This window comes from Carassius gibelio, chromosome A17 (assembly GCF_023724105.1).
Source record: "Carassius gibelio isolate Cgi1373 ecotype wild population from Czech Republic chromosome A17, carGib1.2-hapl.c, whole genome shotgun sequence".
Taxonomy (NCBI): domain Eukaryota; kingdom Metazoa; phylum Chordata; class Actinopteri; order Cypriniformes; family Cyprinidae; genus Carassius; species Carassius gibelio.
In genome coordinates this window covers 12,509,468-12,530,357 of record NC_068387.1, presented here as the reverse complement: position 1 = coordinate 12,530,357, position 20,890 = coordinate 12,509,468, and the positions used below count along the sequence as shown (strand labels likewise).

Here is a 20,890-nt window from a genome sequence, read left to right as displayed (position 1 = left end):
TTTGAGACAGTTTTAATTTGACCAGCTTTTTGTAAAAGTGCATGATAAAATATCTTACTTTATTGGAACAGTTAGCGTATATATTAAATTATGACATTTAGTTCTTCACATGCATCTAAATTATAAATGAGAACAAACACAGATGGGCGGACAGACAGACAGACATAGATCAGATAGATAGATATATAAATTGATTGATTGATTGATTGATTGATTGATTGATTGATTGATTGATTGATCGATTGATCGATTGATCGATTGATCGATCGATTGATCTGTAAGTCATTAAAGTTGGGAATTCACAAAGTTTACACAGGTTGTGCAAGTCTGGTGGTTTTTTTCTTCAGGATGTCCTCTGATCAAACTAGTGGCATAGGATTTAATGAGTGGAAATGTTCTTTCACACTGTGGCTCTTGTATTCTTTGGACGCTCAGACATGCTTACATAACATCTGCTCATGCTTGAAGTGCAGAGTCCTGATTGGTTCTTGATGACGGCAAGATTTACATCAGCTTCCGACTGTATTAGCCATCGAGAGTGTGTTTGTGTGCCTCTTGTTCACGCTAGCATTGCTCTTTCCCACACGGACCCGATCTAGTTCAGTTTCCCACAAAGGCCCGATCTAAAGGTCTTTAATTCAGGAACAAAATAATTTTCTGAAAGTGCTAATTTTACTAGACATTGATTAGGAAAAACACCCTCAATCGCCTGAAGAATACGAATATTGGTTTGTTTATTCTGCTTCTTTAAAGGCAAAGCACAGAGATTTAAAACTGTGTAGAAACACCACAAATAATGCTCAAGAAATGCTCATAAAAATGCTGCTGAAAAAAAGCACAAAGATATTAGCATAGCAAGAACAATCAACGCTTAACAAGTTTTCAAAAGTTATCTTGTGAAAACAGAGCAAAGGCAAGATGAGCATACTGTTATTACAGTAAGTATGGCACTGATCCTCTGACAATCAGCTGACAAATCAAATGCGTTAAAATCTAGGCAAGAAAATAGTGAAAAATATTTTCGATTTTCCAGTTTCTCAGTATTCTAAAACCAGAAAATATCATTACAATGAAATGAGTATATCTTGTCTGAATAAACCGCATTTCATCATTGAAAAAGTGTAATGAACTGGATGTTTAGCTGGTGTTGAAAGTCTTTCCATTCATACTTCTCATTGAAAACCTAATAATACACTATGAAGAGATGATACAGGCAATGTTTCAGTTCATGTGTAAAAAATAAAGCTTTTGCAATAATAATAATAAAAAGAAAGCTAAAAGGTTGTATGCACCTGATTGATTTTGTTTTTTCTTTCAGTCTACTGAGGGTTGTTATATGCAATCTATTTGTCTGAAATCTATTATTATTGTATATTATCCACTTAGCATTGACACAAAACCTTTATGCATTTGACAGAACATTCATGGTCATTCCTCCAGTACATTTAATCCTCAAAGCATCACATAATGGCACATAAATGCTATTATTAAAAACATATGACAAAATAGTTGCTTGTGACAAAAGAAAAGTCTGAAAAGTCATAGTTTTATCTCAAGCGGTGATAAAACACTCTTATCTTTGGCCATGCTTCTGTTCACCAGCTTCCACTGTCATCAAGTGACATTTGGCTTTAAAGTAAGTGAATTGAAAGAAAAACTTCACCTAAAAGTCAAATTCTGTCATCATTTATTCACACTAATGCCATTTTAAACCATAAGATTTTCATGACTAAATCTGAAAGCAATTCACTGAAAAAATTCATATCAAAAGAATGATTTGTTGTGTTACAATGAAGAAAGTCAGTTACATTAGTTATGTTAGAATCACTGAGATACTATTATAGTTTTGTTAATATTTTGAACTGTATATTTTCCATTTTAATTTTGATGATTACTAATTTTATTGTGTTTTTGTCATTTTTAGTAGTTTTGGTTACATGCTATATTAGGGAACACTATTCTAACTATAGCAAGTTGCTTCTAAGCATGCATATTACTAGCATATTGGCTGTTTATTAGTACTTATAAAGCACATATTAAAGTCTTATTCTCCATGAGCATATTCTAGGTCCCTGAACTCTGTCCATTACCTAAACATAACCACTACTTACTATCAATAAGCAGCATATTACAACTTTATTGATGGAAACTCTTTGTTAATAGTGAATTTGTTCCCTAATCAAAAATGTCTTTTAATTCATTTTATTTCAGTTTTAGTTCTTTAAGTAAATGCTGTTCAACTAAATTAAAGTGGAATGTCAAATGGTTAAAATAAGTTTATATACATAAGGAACAACATAAGGTTGAGTTAATGATGGCAGAAAGTAATTTTTGGTTGAGCTATCACTTTAAACCTTGTGCAGGTTAAGGCAAATATAACTGCCATACAATGTATTTATGCTATAAATATATTTATACATTGCATTAATACAGAACTCTCTTTATTCAGCAGCCAATGAAATGTTAATGATTGTGTTTTGGACATATTTCCAATTATGACCAATTCAGTCAAAAACTTTCATTTGCTTACAGAATCATGCTATTGGTGCAAATCACATCTAAATTAATGCAATGAAACAAGCTGAGATTCCTCCACTCCAGCATTGTTTCATGTATTGTTGGTCACAGCTGCTTTTAAACAGAATGTGTATGTGGATTTAAAAAAAAATCCATGTGTTAACGAAAGATATAAACTAAACTGGTGAACCACCAGTCACAGCTCTGTCAGTAGCATAAAAGCTCAGATATTCTTGCCTCATACCCTGTAATGGTTTTTGAACAGACGACCACAGATGCTGGGCTTGGGATACACATCCAAAAACCAATTACATTTGCTTGTGTTTGGACAAGATTAAAAAAAAAAACTTTTTCAGTATCAGTGTAGCAGCTTCTGGGAAGTCCATTCCTGGTGATTTTAAGGCACGAATATAATTCACTGGATAATAAAAGCTGCTTTCATGTTTTGTGCAAGAACACAAGACTTTATCAAACATCTTAATTCCTACAAAATGTATAGACAGATTCATCTGACTGTCACAAGGCATAAAGTCACCCTCTCACTGATTCTAGTAGATCAGTCTACATCCAGGAAAGATATGAACGCTCCTGATATAGCTTTTGTAGACACAAATGTATCTTCCTGTTCTGTTTTCGCGTGTGCAGGAGAAGCTTGAGCTTTATTTGAGATGTTCAATGATGGATATCTTGCCGTGATCGGGGCAGTCCGGGGTAAGACCGTTCAGGTACAGGCTGCCATTTCTGGTCAAGCTCGGGAGACCATCTTTCTCAAGTTCATCTGTGAAGTTTACAGACAGGGTTCTCTTGCATGGCATCATGTCCTGTCCTGGGTTTTGGCCTAGCTCTGATGACAGCTTGCGCTTGATGTACGCTGCTCGCTGAAACTTGTCATAAATTTCCACACTCAGGCGGCGACGTGTCTCTTTGAATTCCGCTGACACATTAGCTGTCCATTCTGCAGCGTGAGCGCGGAACTCTCCCACCTGGAACAGAGAGAATCTTCAGTGGGACCAAACGCAGTCGGGTGTCAAATGTGTTTAGAAACATTTAAGAGGTGTAAAGCAGAACTTCAAAAACCTGTTTTCTGTGAAAATGTTTCAGCTCGAGGGAATGAGAAGCATGTGGGCTGATTCAGCTTGCAACTGGGAGTGTTATAGAAAGTAATTCAGGCCTAGAGTACTACTATAAGACTCTACATTTCATCCACCATGTGCAGAGATGCTATGGATCTTTAGGGCCCCCTCAATCCCATTCAATAGCTTTTATTGGGCTTTTAATGGGCTTTTATTAGGCTTATCATGTACAATTTAAGTGTGTCTAATTCCTTTTTAACTGTCTCTGGCTTTTAACTTTAACTCTGGCTTTTAACTGTTTGAATGCATAAGCTGCCAAGCTGAACTTTATCATATATTATATATATGAAACTTGTCATAATTTCCAAGCTGTTATATAATTATATATATATATATATATATATATATATATATATATATATATATATATATATATATATATATATATATATATATATATAATTATATATATATATATATATATATATATATATATATATATATATATATATATATATATATATATATAATTTCTTCTTTTTTTTATTTGAGTAAATACAGTACAGCATTTTTAATCCTAACCCTATTCCTGCCCCTGAAAAATAGAAATAGCCGTTTGTAAAATTATATATGTCATTTACAGTATTTTAGAGCAATTTAAAGCATCCTAGATGAATAATGCACTCTTTGTACAGTACAGTGTAATCATCTATCTGCTAATGCACTCCAATTTTAGGATCAGTAATGTTCATAACTACTTACCAAACCTCCAAAACATACAGAAATTATACATGGTAAAACTCTTTAATGTTTGATAATATAATTTTGCTGATGCACTACTACCAGGAAGCCTCTTAAAATATATTATAATCACACTATAATTTATTCACGAAGAAATAGTTCACTATGGGCCTTGACAATATCAAGATGACTTGCATGGGTGGACTATGAAACAATGCCTCTCAAAACAGTAGCTGTAATAGAAAAACAATACAAAAACTAAAAAACGAATGAGAATATTAGATGAATGTAAACAAGCAACTTCTGCTTTCCTCTCTGCTGAGGTCATTAGATGGTAAGTTGGCTCCCTACAGGACTCTTGAAAAGTTATAATTTGAGAATTTTTTTCCTGATGTAGAAGAAAATATGAGTGTGTACTACACAGCACCTTTTGGCATTTAAGAGACCCCGAAAGGTGATGTATTATGGATGAGAATCAGGTAGCAGAACTGGGTCATTCAGATCTTTCATATTAATCCTTCACTGCACTTCCTTCTCCTCTATTTCTGGTGAGATGTGAAAACGGACTCAGGTTTCAGGTTCAGATTTACAGTAATCTGCTGCCTCATACACAGCTGCAGAATACTGAGGCATACATTTCTCCTTTTTATGAAAGACTTTCCTTGCATGTTTTTATAAAGAGAAAAATCACAGTTGTGATGGAAAATTTTGGGATGTAACTCCTTGGCAAAAATGCATATGTACAGAAAAAAGGTTGTGCATTTATGTCTGAGTTGGGTATGCCCTACATTTCCACACTTAATTCCTCAAATTATATTTAGGTTGCAGATAGAATGGAGAATTGTATTCAAATTTAAATCTGAGATTTCATTCCATATAGAATCAAAATGGAAATTAAAATCAGGAAATTAATATAACTGCTGTAAGTGCAGTTTTAAAATTTTATAATAATTCACTATAAATTACACTACCATTGAAAATTTGAGGGCTGGTAAGATTTTTTTTTTTTTTCAGCAATCACATACCTCCTCTTTGGTCTTCTTGGAGATGACCCGAAGCCAGTCTCCAATCATACTGAGGACTGCAGCGAAGTAGGCAAGACCCACCAGGATCCAGAACCACACGATGGGCTTATAATAGTCCAAATACTCAATCTCAGAGCCTCCTAAATGAGATAAATAAACCCATATCAATCCACTGAACTCATGACTAAATTTCAGTTTGTGTTGTTTTTCTGGGCATGTAATTGCTTTCAAAAATGAACACGGGACCTTGAAATTGGGACTGAAAGAACAAAGTAGTGTCTTCATTCACCTGCCACAAAGTCTCCAAATCCAATAGTGGTTAAAGTGATGACAACAAAATAGATGGACTCCAGAGTGCTCCAGCCTTCAATGTGTTGGAAGATGAGGGCGGGAAGGGCCACAAACAGCAGGCACCCAAACAGGATGAACAGGACCGTGGATGTCACACGGATTTTAGTTTGGCTCACGTTCCATTTCTGAGAGGAAAAACAGAGGAGAAGGGAGGTCAGAATGCTGGGTGGAAAAACAGTTAAGCTCATTATAATCACTGTTGACAGACATCTACAATACTCGACCAGACACCGTCTGAAAACTAATAATCTGCCTGGCTTAAGTATTAGCCTTTAACTAGTTTAAATACCCTGTGAAATCAAAGTGAGAGTTTTATGGGCTTTAAACATTGTGTTTAAGCTTTGAGGAACCCTATATAGTAGTGAACTCTAAAATAAAAAATAAAAAAAGTAGGAAATATAGATCATAAAAAAAATGGACAAAGGCAACTGATGACTCATGCTGCACTACACAGAGTTTTGTCCAATCAAACACTGCAAATAACCATTAGCATAAACAATCATTCATTACGTAACTAAAGGCAATAAAATGTAGAAAAGTGTCAACACAGCACAGAAGGCTGCACTCAGTTTAGTAGAGTTTGAGAAATATACACTTGTCCTGAAAACCATGTATTTTTCCCTTCAACCTTCAAGAATTGTTTACTATGTTATACAAAAGAATGAGTGCACCAGCAATAAATAATTCACTATGCTGCATTGACGGCATTGAAAAATACTATATTGTGCTCTTCATCGCACATGTCAATGCTCAAAATTGTTCCTCCGCAAAAGCACAACAGCTCAGCAGAGAATAAAAGTGTGTACTGTATGTGCACCGAGTGTAAACAAGATGGTTCCAGAAGCACTTAAGTAATTACATTGAATCATCAAATGTGACGGCACCACAAAACCAGGTAAAGAGTAGTCAGCAAGCCTTTCTGCAAAACAATCATTATTTTAGAGCCACAGGAGATTTATTGAGTGAAGACAATATAGTACATTTCTGATGAAAGGGATTTGAGGAGCACAGACTGTTTTTCTAAATGAATGGTATATTAATTTTAGATGTAATCTTTTGACTTTCCATAGTGGTAAATAAATATTTCACAGAACTGATCTAATCTAGTGTTTTAACCTGAAGAGCTATTTATACTGTTCAGAAAAAAAAAATGTATTCCAAAATTTCTGATATTTTTTATGTAAAATATTGAACATAGATTAAAATGGTAGATTATAAATTGTGTTAATCTTGAATATCCTGTGAGGAATACTTATAGTTTTGCTAAATGATTTCCACTAAAGTTAATGAAACACTCACCACAAACATCTTTTCCACTTTGGCGATTCCTTTGCCAAATATGGTTCCCAGCTGATCGCCCACTCCAGCCAATAGGAACCCAAAGAGAGGGATCCCCAGCAGGGCATAGATAATGCAAAAGATCCTGCCTCCTTTAGTGTGTGGAGAGACGTTTCCAAAGCCTGCAGAAACAGAAGTCATTCTGTCAGCAAGGCTCTGATGATCCCAGGCATAATGTGTGGGCATAATCTGCCGAAATAAATAGGTAATACTTTGCTTTCTGAAGATATTTTGTTGAGTCAAATAGCAGAAAATGTTCAAACCATACTCCCCTAGTGCATTGAAGAGATTTTTATTTAATTTAGTGTGCAGACAGCTCTATGGGAATTTATGTTGAGATGCCTTATTTATCTGTCAGGAAACATTAGAGCTGTACTCTCCTGCCTACATGGAGAGTCTCCTAGTGAATACCATTCAATGCCTAAATTTAGCTATAGCACGAGAGCAAAGCAGATAAAATCATTACAGAAATGCAAATGCGATGAATGAAACGCAACTAGGATGAATTTCAGCTGCATGTGCAAATGCATTCATTTTAATATTTATTCAGGCCTCATGGAAAGAGGAGGAATAAGTGATTTATGCAGATATGGTAGCGGTGAGGCTCGGTAAATTATACTTGATATCAGATTCACCCATTGGCATATGTCTTGATTTAAGCGGCATAAAAATATAAAATAATAATCAGTTTAATGTCAAGGATTCAATCTTTGGGTTCACTTCAAGGGATTTTCTGGGTTCAGTACAAGTTAAGCTCAAACAACAGCACTTTTGTTTTTGTTTTTACAAATTTTACAACTTTGTTGCCATGACAACATAATGCCGCAACTCTAAAAATACACAGAAGATTTAATAAGTGTTTTTATGCTTTTAAACGCTTTAAAGGTCGTCTACATTTATTTCCTTTGTAGCTGCCTCACTGTAACCTTGATTTTGAAAATGTGTGAGAAAGAGTTTAAATAATTTGTTGTGTAATCAACAATATGCCACAATTTATGTAGATTCAGATTAATTTCTACTCAAATTTTCCTTTGAAACAGTGAGACTACAAACTGCTGGTGCTGGTTGAAAAAAAAAAAAAACGTTTTTGGAAACTATGATTGGGACTCTTTAGAAATGCTAGCTATATTGAACTTGTTTCAGATTGATGAACTTCACTAATATTAAGATGAACTGAACAAACACTGAACTGGCTTGAGCTAAATAATGACCCTACTGTCTTTCAGAGCTGTTTTAGACATTAATGTGACTTGACTCTTCATTGTTTTGCAAGAAAGTTTTAGAGTTAGAGACAGCGAGAATACCAGTAGTTGTGGTTGTACCACAGCAGAATTTAAGCAATTACAAGAGCAAAAAGCTAAGCCGCTGTACAAAACCACCCTGAGAGCAGCAGAGCAGTGGGGGGCACTTCCGCAAGAGCCTCCATCCCATTACATCTCCATTTCACTTGAAGCTCTTTAACTGGGCTCAATCTCTCCTCATGCATTCTGTCCTCTTTGAAATCTAATTAAATAAATAAACCTTGAAAGACCCATAAAAAGTGGTTATCTGTGAGACAACCTTAATTACACATGGCACAATGGAGATGAATAACTGTAATGTCTTTACACATAGTCTCTCTTGTAAAAAATGATCCAAATATGTTCATGGCTGGATAAAAATATACTTGTTCCAGCAGATTAACTATAAGGACGTACGCTTCTTAGCAGTAAAAATTTATAACGTGTGTTAATGGCTTCAGTATTTCTATTTTCTCCTGATACAAACAATACTATGGGCAAACTCATCATTGTTCAGATAAAATCTAATTTCCTGACCTTAACTAGAGACAAACAACATGTAATAATTGATAAGTCAGAGAACCTAGAACCCAAAGTGGAGGCTTGCCACCAGGTACACGGTTGTACAGGTTTCTTAACCACTCTACCACTACGAGTAATCACAGGCTTGCTAGATGGGTTTGGTGTTGTAACATGAATGCATTTGTGAGAGTGTCTGTGCAACATCTATCTAGTAACAGTGTAGCTGTGGGTTTTAATTACCTAAAGCACACCGGAATTTTCACTATAACCTTTCTGTTTCTAAGCAACTTTATTGATAAATCACAGGACAGCACTGACAAGAAGTTCTCTTTGCTTCAGTCAAAATCACGCTGCTCGTCTCCTCACTCTGCTCTCATTGCACTCTGCTTCGGGATGGCAAATGAGGTGGCAAAGCTGATTTTTAGGCTGGAAATTGCCACCCCGTGCCACCTTTATGGACTCACCCCTGTTGTCTTTAAGTCTGACATTTGTTAATCACATACACTATTTGGGGTCATTCATATTTTTGATGTTTTGGATATAATTTAAATTGTGAAATATAGGAAAATCAAGCACAAATCTGAGTCACTGGTTTCAATAACCCAGAACAAAATAAAAACTTTGTTAAGTCCTAAAAGAAATGGCAGGACTACAGAATAAAATGTCTCTGAAAAAAGTAGTTGAGATGCCCTGATCTAAACCAATCAGCACCATGATCACATTCACGAATCATAAGACCTAAATGACTGAAATCATGTGTTAAAAAAGCAGGATAATATCGGTTCTTAGCAATAAACTGACAGAAATCTCAGTCCAGTTTGGTGAGAAATCATGTGCTGACACAAAACAAGTCCAGTTGACACAAGTAGCAAAAAATGTCATGCCACCCTCATTAGTGAAGCAGCACTACATGATGACTGACGCAAACCTGATGTAACAACAGTGTCTGAATGAGCTTAATGAACACACAAGTGTGTCTTGTGAGGGCTTCAGCATTGGCACATTTTCAGCAATCATGTGTATTAGTGAATGCAATGCTCTCACCAACAGATGACATGCGGACAAAAGTGTGTGTGTGTGTGTGCTTGTTTAAGTGTGTGTCTTTGCTGATTGGGGTGGACGGGGGAGTTGACAGGTTTTCATTCAAATTACAATAAATTGCTTTTTTTTTTTTTTAGGTGACAAAAAGAAAGATTATTTGGGTGCCTATTGATGAACAAATGAGCCTTGAAGGCCAAGCCTGTGAATGACTTCCCTAGGTGACACAAACACAAATAAAAGATGATGGATGATGTTCATTTCATGTGAACAAATAAAATAAATAAATAAAATAATACAAATAAAATAAAGAAAGCAAAATAACTGAAAACAACAAGATGTTGTTTTAACATCTGCCGTGACTCCAGTCTTGAGTGTCACATGATCCTTTAGAAATCATTCAATATGCTGATTTGATGTGCAAAAAAAGTTTTTCTTGTTATTATCAGTGTTGAAAACTCTTGTGCTTCTTAAAATTTTTCTGGAAACGGTGACATTTGTTTTGCAAGATTCTTTAATGAACCAAAGAAACAGAAATCTTCTCTAATTTTACTGTTGCTTGTGAACATTTAAATGCATCCTTTCTAAATAAAAGTATTAAATTCTTTAAACAAAAATGTTAGTGAGCCCAGACTTTTGAACATTTATACAAATCCTGGAGATCTAATATGATGGGAAGCAGCTCCAAGACCTTGGCCTCTTTCATCAGCATATAAGGTCAAGCTATCAGACCCGTTCGCTTCATTAACTGCACTTTACACTTCACAACATAAGAAGAACACTGGGGGGATTGATGAAGGGGGCTTGCTCTTTAATCCACTACTTGGCTGAGTTCCAGCAGGTTTCAAAGGTGTTGTACACATGAATTCAGGAACAGTCAAAGCTGTCCAGAGGATTTGTTAAGGTTCATTAATCAAGCTTATTAAATAACGTTAATGCAATTTCCTACACAACCTCAGTGAAGTCAAAATGAAAAATGCTGCTGCTGATTATTAAGTGAGAGATGTATCCATAATGTGCTAAGTGTGTAGACCCTAAATAACCCTACATGTATGTAAAATAACCCTATATGTCCATAAATAATCAGGGTTACACTATTATTACAAACATATTTTTCCTGTTGATTATCATACTTGATATTTTAACTGCAATTCGATAGAATTTACAATAAAATGTAAACAACTCATTTTAATTGTTCAAACAGTTTACCCAAAATTATTATTAGTCCTTTGTGTTCTGCTGAAGAAATAAAGAAATAAAGGGTCTTGAAAGACATAAAGGTGAATAAATGATGAGAGAATTTTTATTTTTGTATATACTGTCCCTTAAAGATACTTATTTTATGTAACTGCATGTCATATTCTTCACCTTTTTAAAGAAAGAAATGAATGATTTTATTCAGTCACAATGCATTAAATTGATAAAAATGACAGTAAAAGCATTTAGAATGTTACAAAAGATTTCTATTTCGCAAAATATATGCTGTTCTTTGGAACTTTTATTAATAATAAAACATTTTTTTTTATAATTATCAGAAATGTTTTTGAGCAACAAATCAATACATCAGAAAAAGTGTTTTCTGAAAGAGCATGTAACACTGAAGACTGGAGTACTGACTGATGAAAATACAGCTTCGCCATCAAAGGAATAAATTACATCATTAAAATAGATTTAAAAAAAAAGTTATTTAAATTTGAAGAATATTTCACAACATTACTGTTTTATTGTATTTTTGACCAAATAAATGCCTTGGTGAGCATAAGAGGTTTCTTACTAAAATATTTATGAAGAACCTATACACTAAAAACAAGCTGAGTGACTTACAGGAGCACACCTAAATGGAATGCTGTAAGTTATACATTTCAAGAATAATGAATTGCAGCAACTATAATCGAAAATATTATTATTTATGCAGCCCTTCTTCTTGTCTATTCAGTTTATTTTCCAGGCCCTCTAAGTAAAACTTGTTTCACCAAGTTGCTTTTGTCACCTTAATGAAGTGATAATGCAGTTCAAAAAGCCACTAATCGATTAAATAATCAATTAGAGAATTCCTAATGAGTCCAGCTGTTACTCACCTATAGTGGTGATGACAGTCCCTGCAAAGAAGAAGGAGCTGCTGAGGTCCCACATGCTGCTCTCATTGGAGGGGTGACCCGAAGGATTGACCCCGGCCCGGATAGCAAACACCACTTGCTGTGGATGAGAAAACAGGTCAGGGATACAAACCACTACAATCTTAAACTAGGAATAGATCACAGAAATATAAAAAGACATAATTTACTCCCTTACCATGTCATACTGACTCTGTATTTACTTTCTTTGTGAAACACAAAAGGAGACATTCTGCCTAGTACCTGCCATCATGTTTCACAAAATAAAGACCAATATTACAGGGTCAGAATGACATGAAGGTGATCAAATGATGACAAATGCTCAGCAGGTAAGGGATAACATGAATACACAGGACATGTTTATTTAGAAACTGAACACTATATTTTGCATTCACTAAATTAAATTTATGAATTTAGCAGACGCTTTTATCGAAAGCGACTTACAGTGCATTCAGGCTATCAATTTTTACCTATCATGTGTTCCCGGGGAATCAAACCCTCAACCTTGCACTTGATAGCACAATGCTCTACCACTTGAGCTACAGGAACACTATTCAACAATGCTATTTTCAGTACAAGCCCAGGGGAAGCAGTTGTGTGTAACATGTTTAAATCTAAAGCAGACTGCATGTCTCTGAATGAACAGGATGACTGGCTCCAACTGCCCACATTCAAAGCCTCAAATAAAGACACAAGTCTGTTCTTGATCAGTCTTCCACTGCATCTCTGGTTTTACGTCACACATTACCGAGTCAGTTGGGAGTTAAGACAGAGTTGAATCTGTAATATAATTAACTGTCAAATCTGTTATAGTAAATGGCTGCCTTATCAAATGTGTGTGCCTGTGTTTGTGCAGCAGGGATAATATTATACTTCATGTATTTCTTGTGTTTCAGACTGTGCCTGTTTTTTTAAAGAAGCGATCCTTGCATAATTGGGATCGATATTCCTCCTTCTCTGATCATTGTGTTCCCTGAAGACCTAAAGTGACTTAGTACTAGATGGGATTGATTCCAAACTTAGGGAATGTATGGTTCATTAAAGAGTTGTTGTTTTGTTTTTAAATCGGTAAGTTAAAACTTTAGAGACTCAAATTACTCTTAAGAGTAAGTGGACGGTCAAAGCTTTGCTGGAGTTGTTCTGTTCTCATTTCATAAGTATGCATATTTTAGAAATTAAACTAAATGAAGGACTAAAAAAGTGGAGCTGTCCATGGTCCTTAACTTGTAGCTGACTCGCTAGCTGACTCACTATTTCTCTCTCTCAGCTAAACATGACTTGGGGTTCTACAGTATATGTACGTAATGCAAGAATGTATTATGGTCATCTCGATACAATTGCAAGAAATAATGTCCAAATAACAGAAAATTATACTGCAAAAAAAAAAAAAAAAAAATATGCTATTACAAGATGTATGTTGAAACAATGGAAAATTGTTAAAATAAAGTTGCAATTATAATAAAATTAATGTTCAAATAATGGTAAATTATATAACAAAATAGAAAAATACATTTGCGATTGTGATATGCAATGACCAAATAATGTAAAATTGAACATGAAAAATAAAGTTGCAAAATAATATGTATAGTCAAAAAAAAAAAAAATGACCTGCTAAGATTAAAAGATTAAGTTGAAGTTCGGAATAGTAATGATCAAATTATGCAACATTAACAAATAAAAAATGAAGTTGCAATATTAAGATGAAACGTCCAAATAACTGAAAAATAATATAATAATTTTTAAAAGTTGGGATAATGAGATGCACTTTACCATTGTTTGAGCATTACATTGCAAAACTGAAAAATAAAGGTTGCACCTATGAAATGTAATGTCCAGATAATTGAAAAACTGCACTGCAAAGATAAAAAATTGCAATTAAAAGATAATGTCCAAATAATGGGAAACTTAAAACTGAAAAATAAAGTTTCAGTAATTAAATGTAATATTCAGATAAAAAAAAGAAACTACAAAGACTGAAAATAAAGTTAAGAAAAGTAAACTGCATTGCAAAGTTGAAAAATAAAGTTTTAATTATAAAATGTAATGTCCAGATAACAAACATAGCCCTGCAAACATTAAAAATACAATTGCAATTAATATTCAAACAACAAATTGCATTGCAAATTTTTTATTGTGGTTGGAAGTTATAAGATTGCTATTGAATTATCAAAATTAAAATGTATGCACCAGCAATGTATCCAGCAGTATGCAACAGCAACATTGCAATAAGGTGTTTAAATATACATTTTTTTTAATTATGTGACATTAGGTTACTACAACACATTAGCCCTAAAAGTAAAAGTAATTTTAATTCAGATGTTGGCCATGCTATTGCTGACCTATTCCATATTCCAGACCATTTCTCACAGCCTAGAAATCTGTAGCTAAAAAAAAAAAAAAAATCAATCAATAAACAAAACAAAACTGAGCACATTTCACTAAGCAGTTAGTGAATGTAAACACTTTCAAAAACATCTGCACATGAGTGTGCAGGTTCTCCTGGCCTATATACAGTATAGCAGGGATGCAGTAAGACCCCTCAGCGTATCCCATCTGCTCCCCAACGCCTCCTGTTCCCAGCTGGCTGCACGAGAGCTCAGCCAAAAGTGAGAGACAAAGAGAGCCCATTCATTCTTCGGGGAAGTTTTCCTGTTTGTGAACACCTTCCAAGTGTCGGCACAATCACCACTGGACTTGGACTGTTGGCAGCAAAAAACATTTGTTCAGAGGTGTGTGTGAGCGTGAGCATCGTAACACCAGTAATCAAGAGATGGGAAGTAGGTGAATGCAGTGTTTTGGGATGTAATTCAATGTAATGTCAAGGGGGAGGGGTGCTAGAAAATGGGGAGGGGTTGGAAAAGGTAGAATTATGGGCAATCAGAGAACTGGATAGGATGTTACTTTAACAAATAACAAAACACTACAAATGCACTAAAAGTATGCAAATCATACAAAGAAATATTCTTCAAATATAACAAATAAATAAACAGTTTCCATCCAAGTTGCAAATTACATTTAAATTTAATGTTTATTATTAAAATAAGTATTTATTTACATGCAAAAAAAAAAAAACATACAAAAAGCAGCACTTCTATCCCAAATTTACATGATTTTATGCACATTTAAGAAATTGGATTCACATTTTGTTTTTGTCCTGTTTTTTTTTCAAGATTCACATAAAAAAATGTGGATGAAAACTGCTAATGAAAGCTAATGACACACAATCATCCAAGACCTTTACATTTCTACTAGAACGATTTAGTACATTTTAGAGCAGACAAAAATCTCTGCACTTATAAAATGTCACTTTAAATTCAGTCTACTTCTTGCACAAAGGTAAATACCACAGACTTCACAAGACGGAGCTAATTAGTGATGTAATGTCAAGAGTGCATTTAATTTCCACACAGGTGAAATAGTGTTAAGTGAACTCACTAAAACGGACAGACCCGACTGCCAGCAACCCCAATTTGGAAAGCAGATAAAGTGTATTCATTATTTTAAGCATATGAATATTACAAAAATACAGTCAAAACAGATCAGATTGATCTGAAATGTTTATGATTTGGTATTACAATCTTTTGAAGAAATAACACTGCATCATACTTCAGAAACAGAACAACATGCACGGAACAATTTATGTCCAATTGTGTTTTCTGGCTCCAATTAATCAGATTACAGACCGTTTCTGCCAACTTCCGAGCTGTCATTATTGATTTTGGCAAAGATTAGTCTATTCTCCCAACATCCTGCAGACAAAACCACTATATGCTTTGAATCAATATCCAGAAGACTGTTTTTACCCATACAAACAGATACTTTGCATTTTAATTTCAAGCACACAGGTAAATAATTGGAGTTTGTACCTTGACCAGGTCCTCCAGTTCAGAGGCATTGACACAGGCATGCCTGGAAAGGAAGTTAATTTTCTCTTGAATGATGAGGTACTTCTGAGTGCTCTCCTGGGGCTGTTCCAGGGCTTTGAACACCGTGGCTCCTATTATCAGATACAGAACAACCAGCAGGAAGATTGCCACTACTGTTTTCCACTTCATTACGGTGGTTATGGTATCACAATCATCCCCCGAGTTATATACAATGGGCTTGGAGGAGAATGACAGCCGTGGTTTGGTGTTGTGTGTGGCTGATTTAGGATCTAAAAGATCAGGTGCAGCCACTGGGGCGAACAAAGGGAGAGAGAGGGCAAGACAGAGCGAGGAGAGAGAGAGAGAGAGAGACAGAGATGGGTTATAAAAGGCAGCTGACATTTTAAAGAAATGATTGCTGATGAAGCTTTAATAATTCTCTGTATTTTAATTTAAAGAGTTCTGCTTTGTTTACCGATATTTATAACATTATTTTCCCATGTATCTTTGTACATGAAAAAAAAAACACATTCATGTTTTTTACATGGCTCCATTAATAAATAATAGCAGCAGCTATGAAAAGCACAGACAGTCTGCAGGGTTTAAAAACAGTGATGAATATGATTTAGATTATGGACGTACATTTATAGCTTGTTATTATTGTGAATCAAAATCATTGAGTATTGTACATTGAGTTTGTAGGAATATTGTGTTCATGATATATGTTCAAACATTTAACTGATTAATTCTAATTACAAGCATTTAAAAGGGAACTTGGGAGGATTTTTATACAAGGACATCATAGAAGAAGTGACATTGGCCCTTCATCTGAGAGGAATTTAATTTGTTTCTTTCTCCACTGACTTATGCAGTGTTCCAAACAAGTGTGAAAAGCCTCTCAAACCAGTGATAGTGAACATAATGTTCTCCTCACTAGTAGCCAGTATGCATTTTGCCATGCAGGCAAAACATGTTTTAGCACTAATTTAGAGTTTCAGATTTTCCCTCTGTACATAATTCAGACCTCAACGCTTATTAACGATCTGTTAGCTACTGAAGCCCCAGAGGGCTCCAGCAACGCATGTCCACGTTTTCATTGTTTTCCATTCATTAATTTAAATCATAAGCAGATCCATTTAAATCACTTCTCTTTTGTGTTTTTAAAATGTTTTTGTTGTCATCTCTTTTTACATTGAATCTAAAAAGTCATTATATAACATTAAAGAATTGTATTATTTTATGATAGGCAGCGCTGTACTGCAAAACTGATTGCAGTAATATTCCTCCTACAAATCTGGAAACATGTCAAAGTTGTGTGGGTGGTGTGGCGCTGTGATACATAATCTGAGCTGGTCACTGAAAGGTTACAGGTTCAGACCCTGCAGAATGCAATCCAATAGCCATCACCTTTGTAGCAAGTGCATTGCAATGATCGTACTACACTGTTTTACGTGTTTACTGTTATATTTTACCTTTATGTGCTTTCATTGAGACTTAATTCCAGCTACTTTATTAATAATTATAATTTTATGAAACAGTGATTTTAGAACCAAATCTACAATGATATTGCATTAACTCTTGCACAAATAATTATTAAGATTTTACTATAGTTCACAATATACGTTACGACACGTTATGAAAAAACTATCAAAAAAGAAAAAGAACAAAAAAAAAAAAATTATTATTTTGATTATTGTTAACAGTTATGGTTACATTTCGAAAATAATTAAAGCATGACCATATTTTAATGTCCCACAAACATAATTCAGGCCTGAATGGGTTAAGTATCGTGCCAAATTTAGGCTATGCAACACATGATAAACAATTAAATTATTCAAACAAACACTGCGCACTTACTACTTTGTCAGTTTCTTCTTCCTGCTGCTCCTCATCAGCTGGCTTGAGTGCTAGAACACTTGACTTGTCTTTCCGTTCTTCTCAGGAGCACACAGGCAAAAACGGGATGTTAATCATGGCACCAAACGCACTCGCATCCCTCCGTCTTCTGTTCTGGACTATCATGCCTCTGTCCAGTTTTAAATCTCCACGCGAGCAGTAGTATCTTGGAATCCAGCGCTGGATTTCGTGGTCGAGTAAGCACTGGAGTGAGAAGGGAGTGTCCAAAGGGGGCACACGGGTAATTGAACGGGCTATTCTCATCATGAGCGCGCTCAATGTCCGTCTCCGCGCTCTCCGTGTGTTCGCAAACTGTGGGCAGGTTTCAGGATTTCATGCGCAGGTCACATCGCATGCCTGTCAGAAATAGGGAAATAAGGAATCGCGAGGAATTTAACTATTCTGGTTCCGATTCTTCTGAACGATTCAAGTACTTTTGAAGAATAAATATTTGGTTATGGGATGGAAGGACCCTCAGCAGCTTATTGCCAACTTAAAAGATAAATTCAGAGTTCAACAAAGCAGATAAAACAAACAAACAACCCAGTAACTTTATGACGAAACTAAACTTGTGAATAAGGAAGCTAAGTGAGTCTGATTATTTCAGAATGGTCTGAGTTATTCTTGAAAGTGTTTTGAGAATCGGACTTGTCTGCGTTGTATTTTTTATTTAAAGGAGTCATAGGTTGCTTTTTTAAAGATAATTAATTGATGTATTTGGTGTTACAGAATATGTTGATATGCTTTAATGTTCAAAAAACACATTATTTTTCAAATACTGCACATTATTGTAGGTCCTCTATGCCAAGCCTCTCTCAAACTCCACGCCTCTCTTGTTTTCTACAAAGTCCCTCCTTCTGACAAGTACGGTCTGCTCTGATTGGCCAACTGACCCAGTGTGTTGTGATTGACTGATTCTTCTTCTTTCTTCTTGGATTCTTCTTTCAAAATAAATGTAAAGACAGTTAATAATGTCCTTAGTTTTACCATTAAAGCCACGGACAGTTAGCTGACTCCACTGTGTGACCGTCTCTCTCGCTCTCTCTCTCTCTCTCTCTCTCTCTCTCTCACACACACACATACTTGCGATTACTGAAACCACGCCTTCTTTCTTTGCGTGAACATTTGGGCAGCATTATGCAAATATTTCCACATAGTGATGTAGACATGTTGGGCATGTTTGAATGAGCCATTTTAGGGGGCGTGGCAGAGCCTTAACTTTGATAAAGAATATATCTTTGGTTTTGAGACTTTAGTCTTTGCAACTTCAGAGATCTTATCTATGCACAATCAGCTTGTAACACTCCAAAGAGGTTTGATCACGCTGTATTTTGTGATTCATTAAAAAAGACACCGGCTCATAAGAGTTATTTGTTCGGGAATTTGTCAGCACTGGTAACAACAATGCCTCAATATGAAATACGTCAAAGTCATCGATAAAGGGAAAGTGCTCTTGTCCAAAATGTTATGGGCATTTAAGTGTATCATGAACAGAGTAGAAAGGACTAATGGTTGTCATAAATTCATATCTTTCTGGTAGTTGTCCTTGTTTATTTATATATTTGAAAAAAAAAAAACACAGACGCTTTAAAACTTAGGCTTGGCATGTTTGTAATTTATGTTCTAGAAAAGATTTGGAAATATATCCCAATAAAAAACCCATAGGCTATAACTCCAAATGTTCTTTTAGGTTTTAGGACTACAAACCTAATATCTGTATATTCTGTGTTAAGAGATATGAGAGAAATGTTTTCTCTCGCTTATGGAGTACATCTTGTGTAGAGTTACATTTTTGTAAAAAAAAAAAAAAACAAAAAAAACAAAACAAAACACTGTTCAAGGCTGCTTCTGTGCAGATTTCAAATATTTATGCAGCTTGCATTGACAAATTTTTATTAAAATACTGATATATATTCTTCTTATGTGCCATTCTAGTTCAAACCATCCATCAGTACAACAAAATTTCCATAATGGCTTTGGTGCATGCAATGTTCCAGCTGTGAATGTATTAAAGACCTGCATTCCTAATACATCTCCCATTGAGATGAAAATGAAAAGGCACAATGTTGCTTAAGGGAAGAAGCATTCTACCTCATATATTTGTTTGAACATGATCAGACATGTTTTTTTTCAAAATCAAATGACAGTAACTGCATACAGTGTGTTTGTGGCAAGTGTTTACTGTGTATATGAATGCATAATGTGTTAGTTTTAAAGAGTTTATTTGACTTTGCATAACCACTGCCCTTGCTTTAACTGCACAAACTGTAGAGATGATGTAGTGAATTATCATAGCTGATAGTTCCCATAGTTCATGTTAAGACATCATAGTTTTAAAATACAGTTGTGCTGAAAACTTAAAGTCACCATCATTTCCCATATACGCTAGCGTCTGTTTCCTTTTCCTTTTTCCCCTTGTCTTTTCACCTTGGCAATGGCACTTTCTCTCACTGAGGTTGCTAAAATTAAGGGTCCTTTGGGCAATGACAGAGGTACATCAAAGGCACATGTGCACTCATATTCCATGCTCACAGTGTTCATAAACTACCCCCATGAACTGCGGCTGGTCTCTGCGAGTTTGATTTTGGAATCACCATATTACTCATGTATGGATCCTATTTCAATCAACAGTTTTGCAGTGCTGTGAACATATCTTTAATATCCAGTCTTTTACAACTCAGCTATAAGTGTCATGTTATGTTATGAGGTAAATAACAATAGTTACAGTAACAGAATTGCCTCCTTAAAAACTCATATTTACTTCACAAATCTAAAAATATTGATGTCTACAAATCCCTCATTAAAAAAAAAAAAATAATAATAATAATTAGTCATTTGCTGTGACTAAATGTGCATGTTCATGACAATGTTATATACGAACACATTATAATTTATTTGGGGATAATGTAGGCCTACTCGCAGCTGGTATTATCATGAAACGTATTTTTTGACAATGAACTGTTGACTGTAAATATATGTATATAATTTTATCATATCATAAACCCAAATGTATCTACTTGCAGGCTGAACAAATACAATTGCAGAACTGCAAAGGATTATAATTAGGATTTACATCTGCTGTCTCGTGGCATTACGTCTTAAGTCTACAGTGCTAGTCACATCTTCAAA

The 20,890-nt window shown here is 34.9% G+C and overlaps 1 protein-coding gene across 1 annotated transcript; it reads right to left on the bottom strand.

Annotated features, from left to right (window-relative positions):
• Nucleotides 1–712: 712 nt before the first annotated feature.
• Nucleotides 713–16,171, bottom strand: LOC127933482 (potassium channel subfamily K member 2-like). Its single transcript, XM_052530511.1, has 6 exons — nt 15,866–16,171; nt 11,964–12,081; nt 7,007–7,167; nt 5,646–5,832; nt 5,357–5,496; nt 713–3,500 (listed from the first exon to the last, which is right to left on the bottom strand). Exons 1-6 carry the CDS (start codon nt 16,052–16,054, stop codon nt 3,177–3,179), a joined length of 1,119 nt encoding a protein of 372 aa, XP_052386471.1. The 5' UTR covers nt 16,055–16,171; the 3' UTR covers nt 713–3,176.
• Between the last annotated feature and the right edge of the window lie 4,719 nt (nt 16,172–20,890).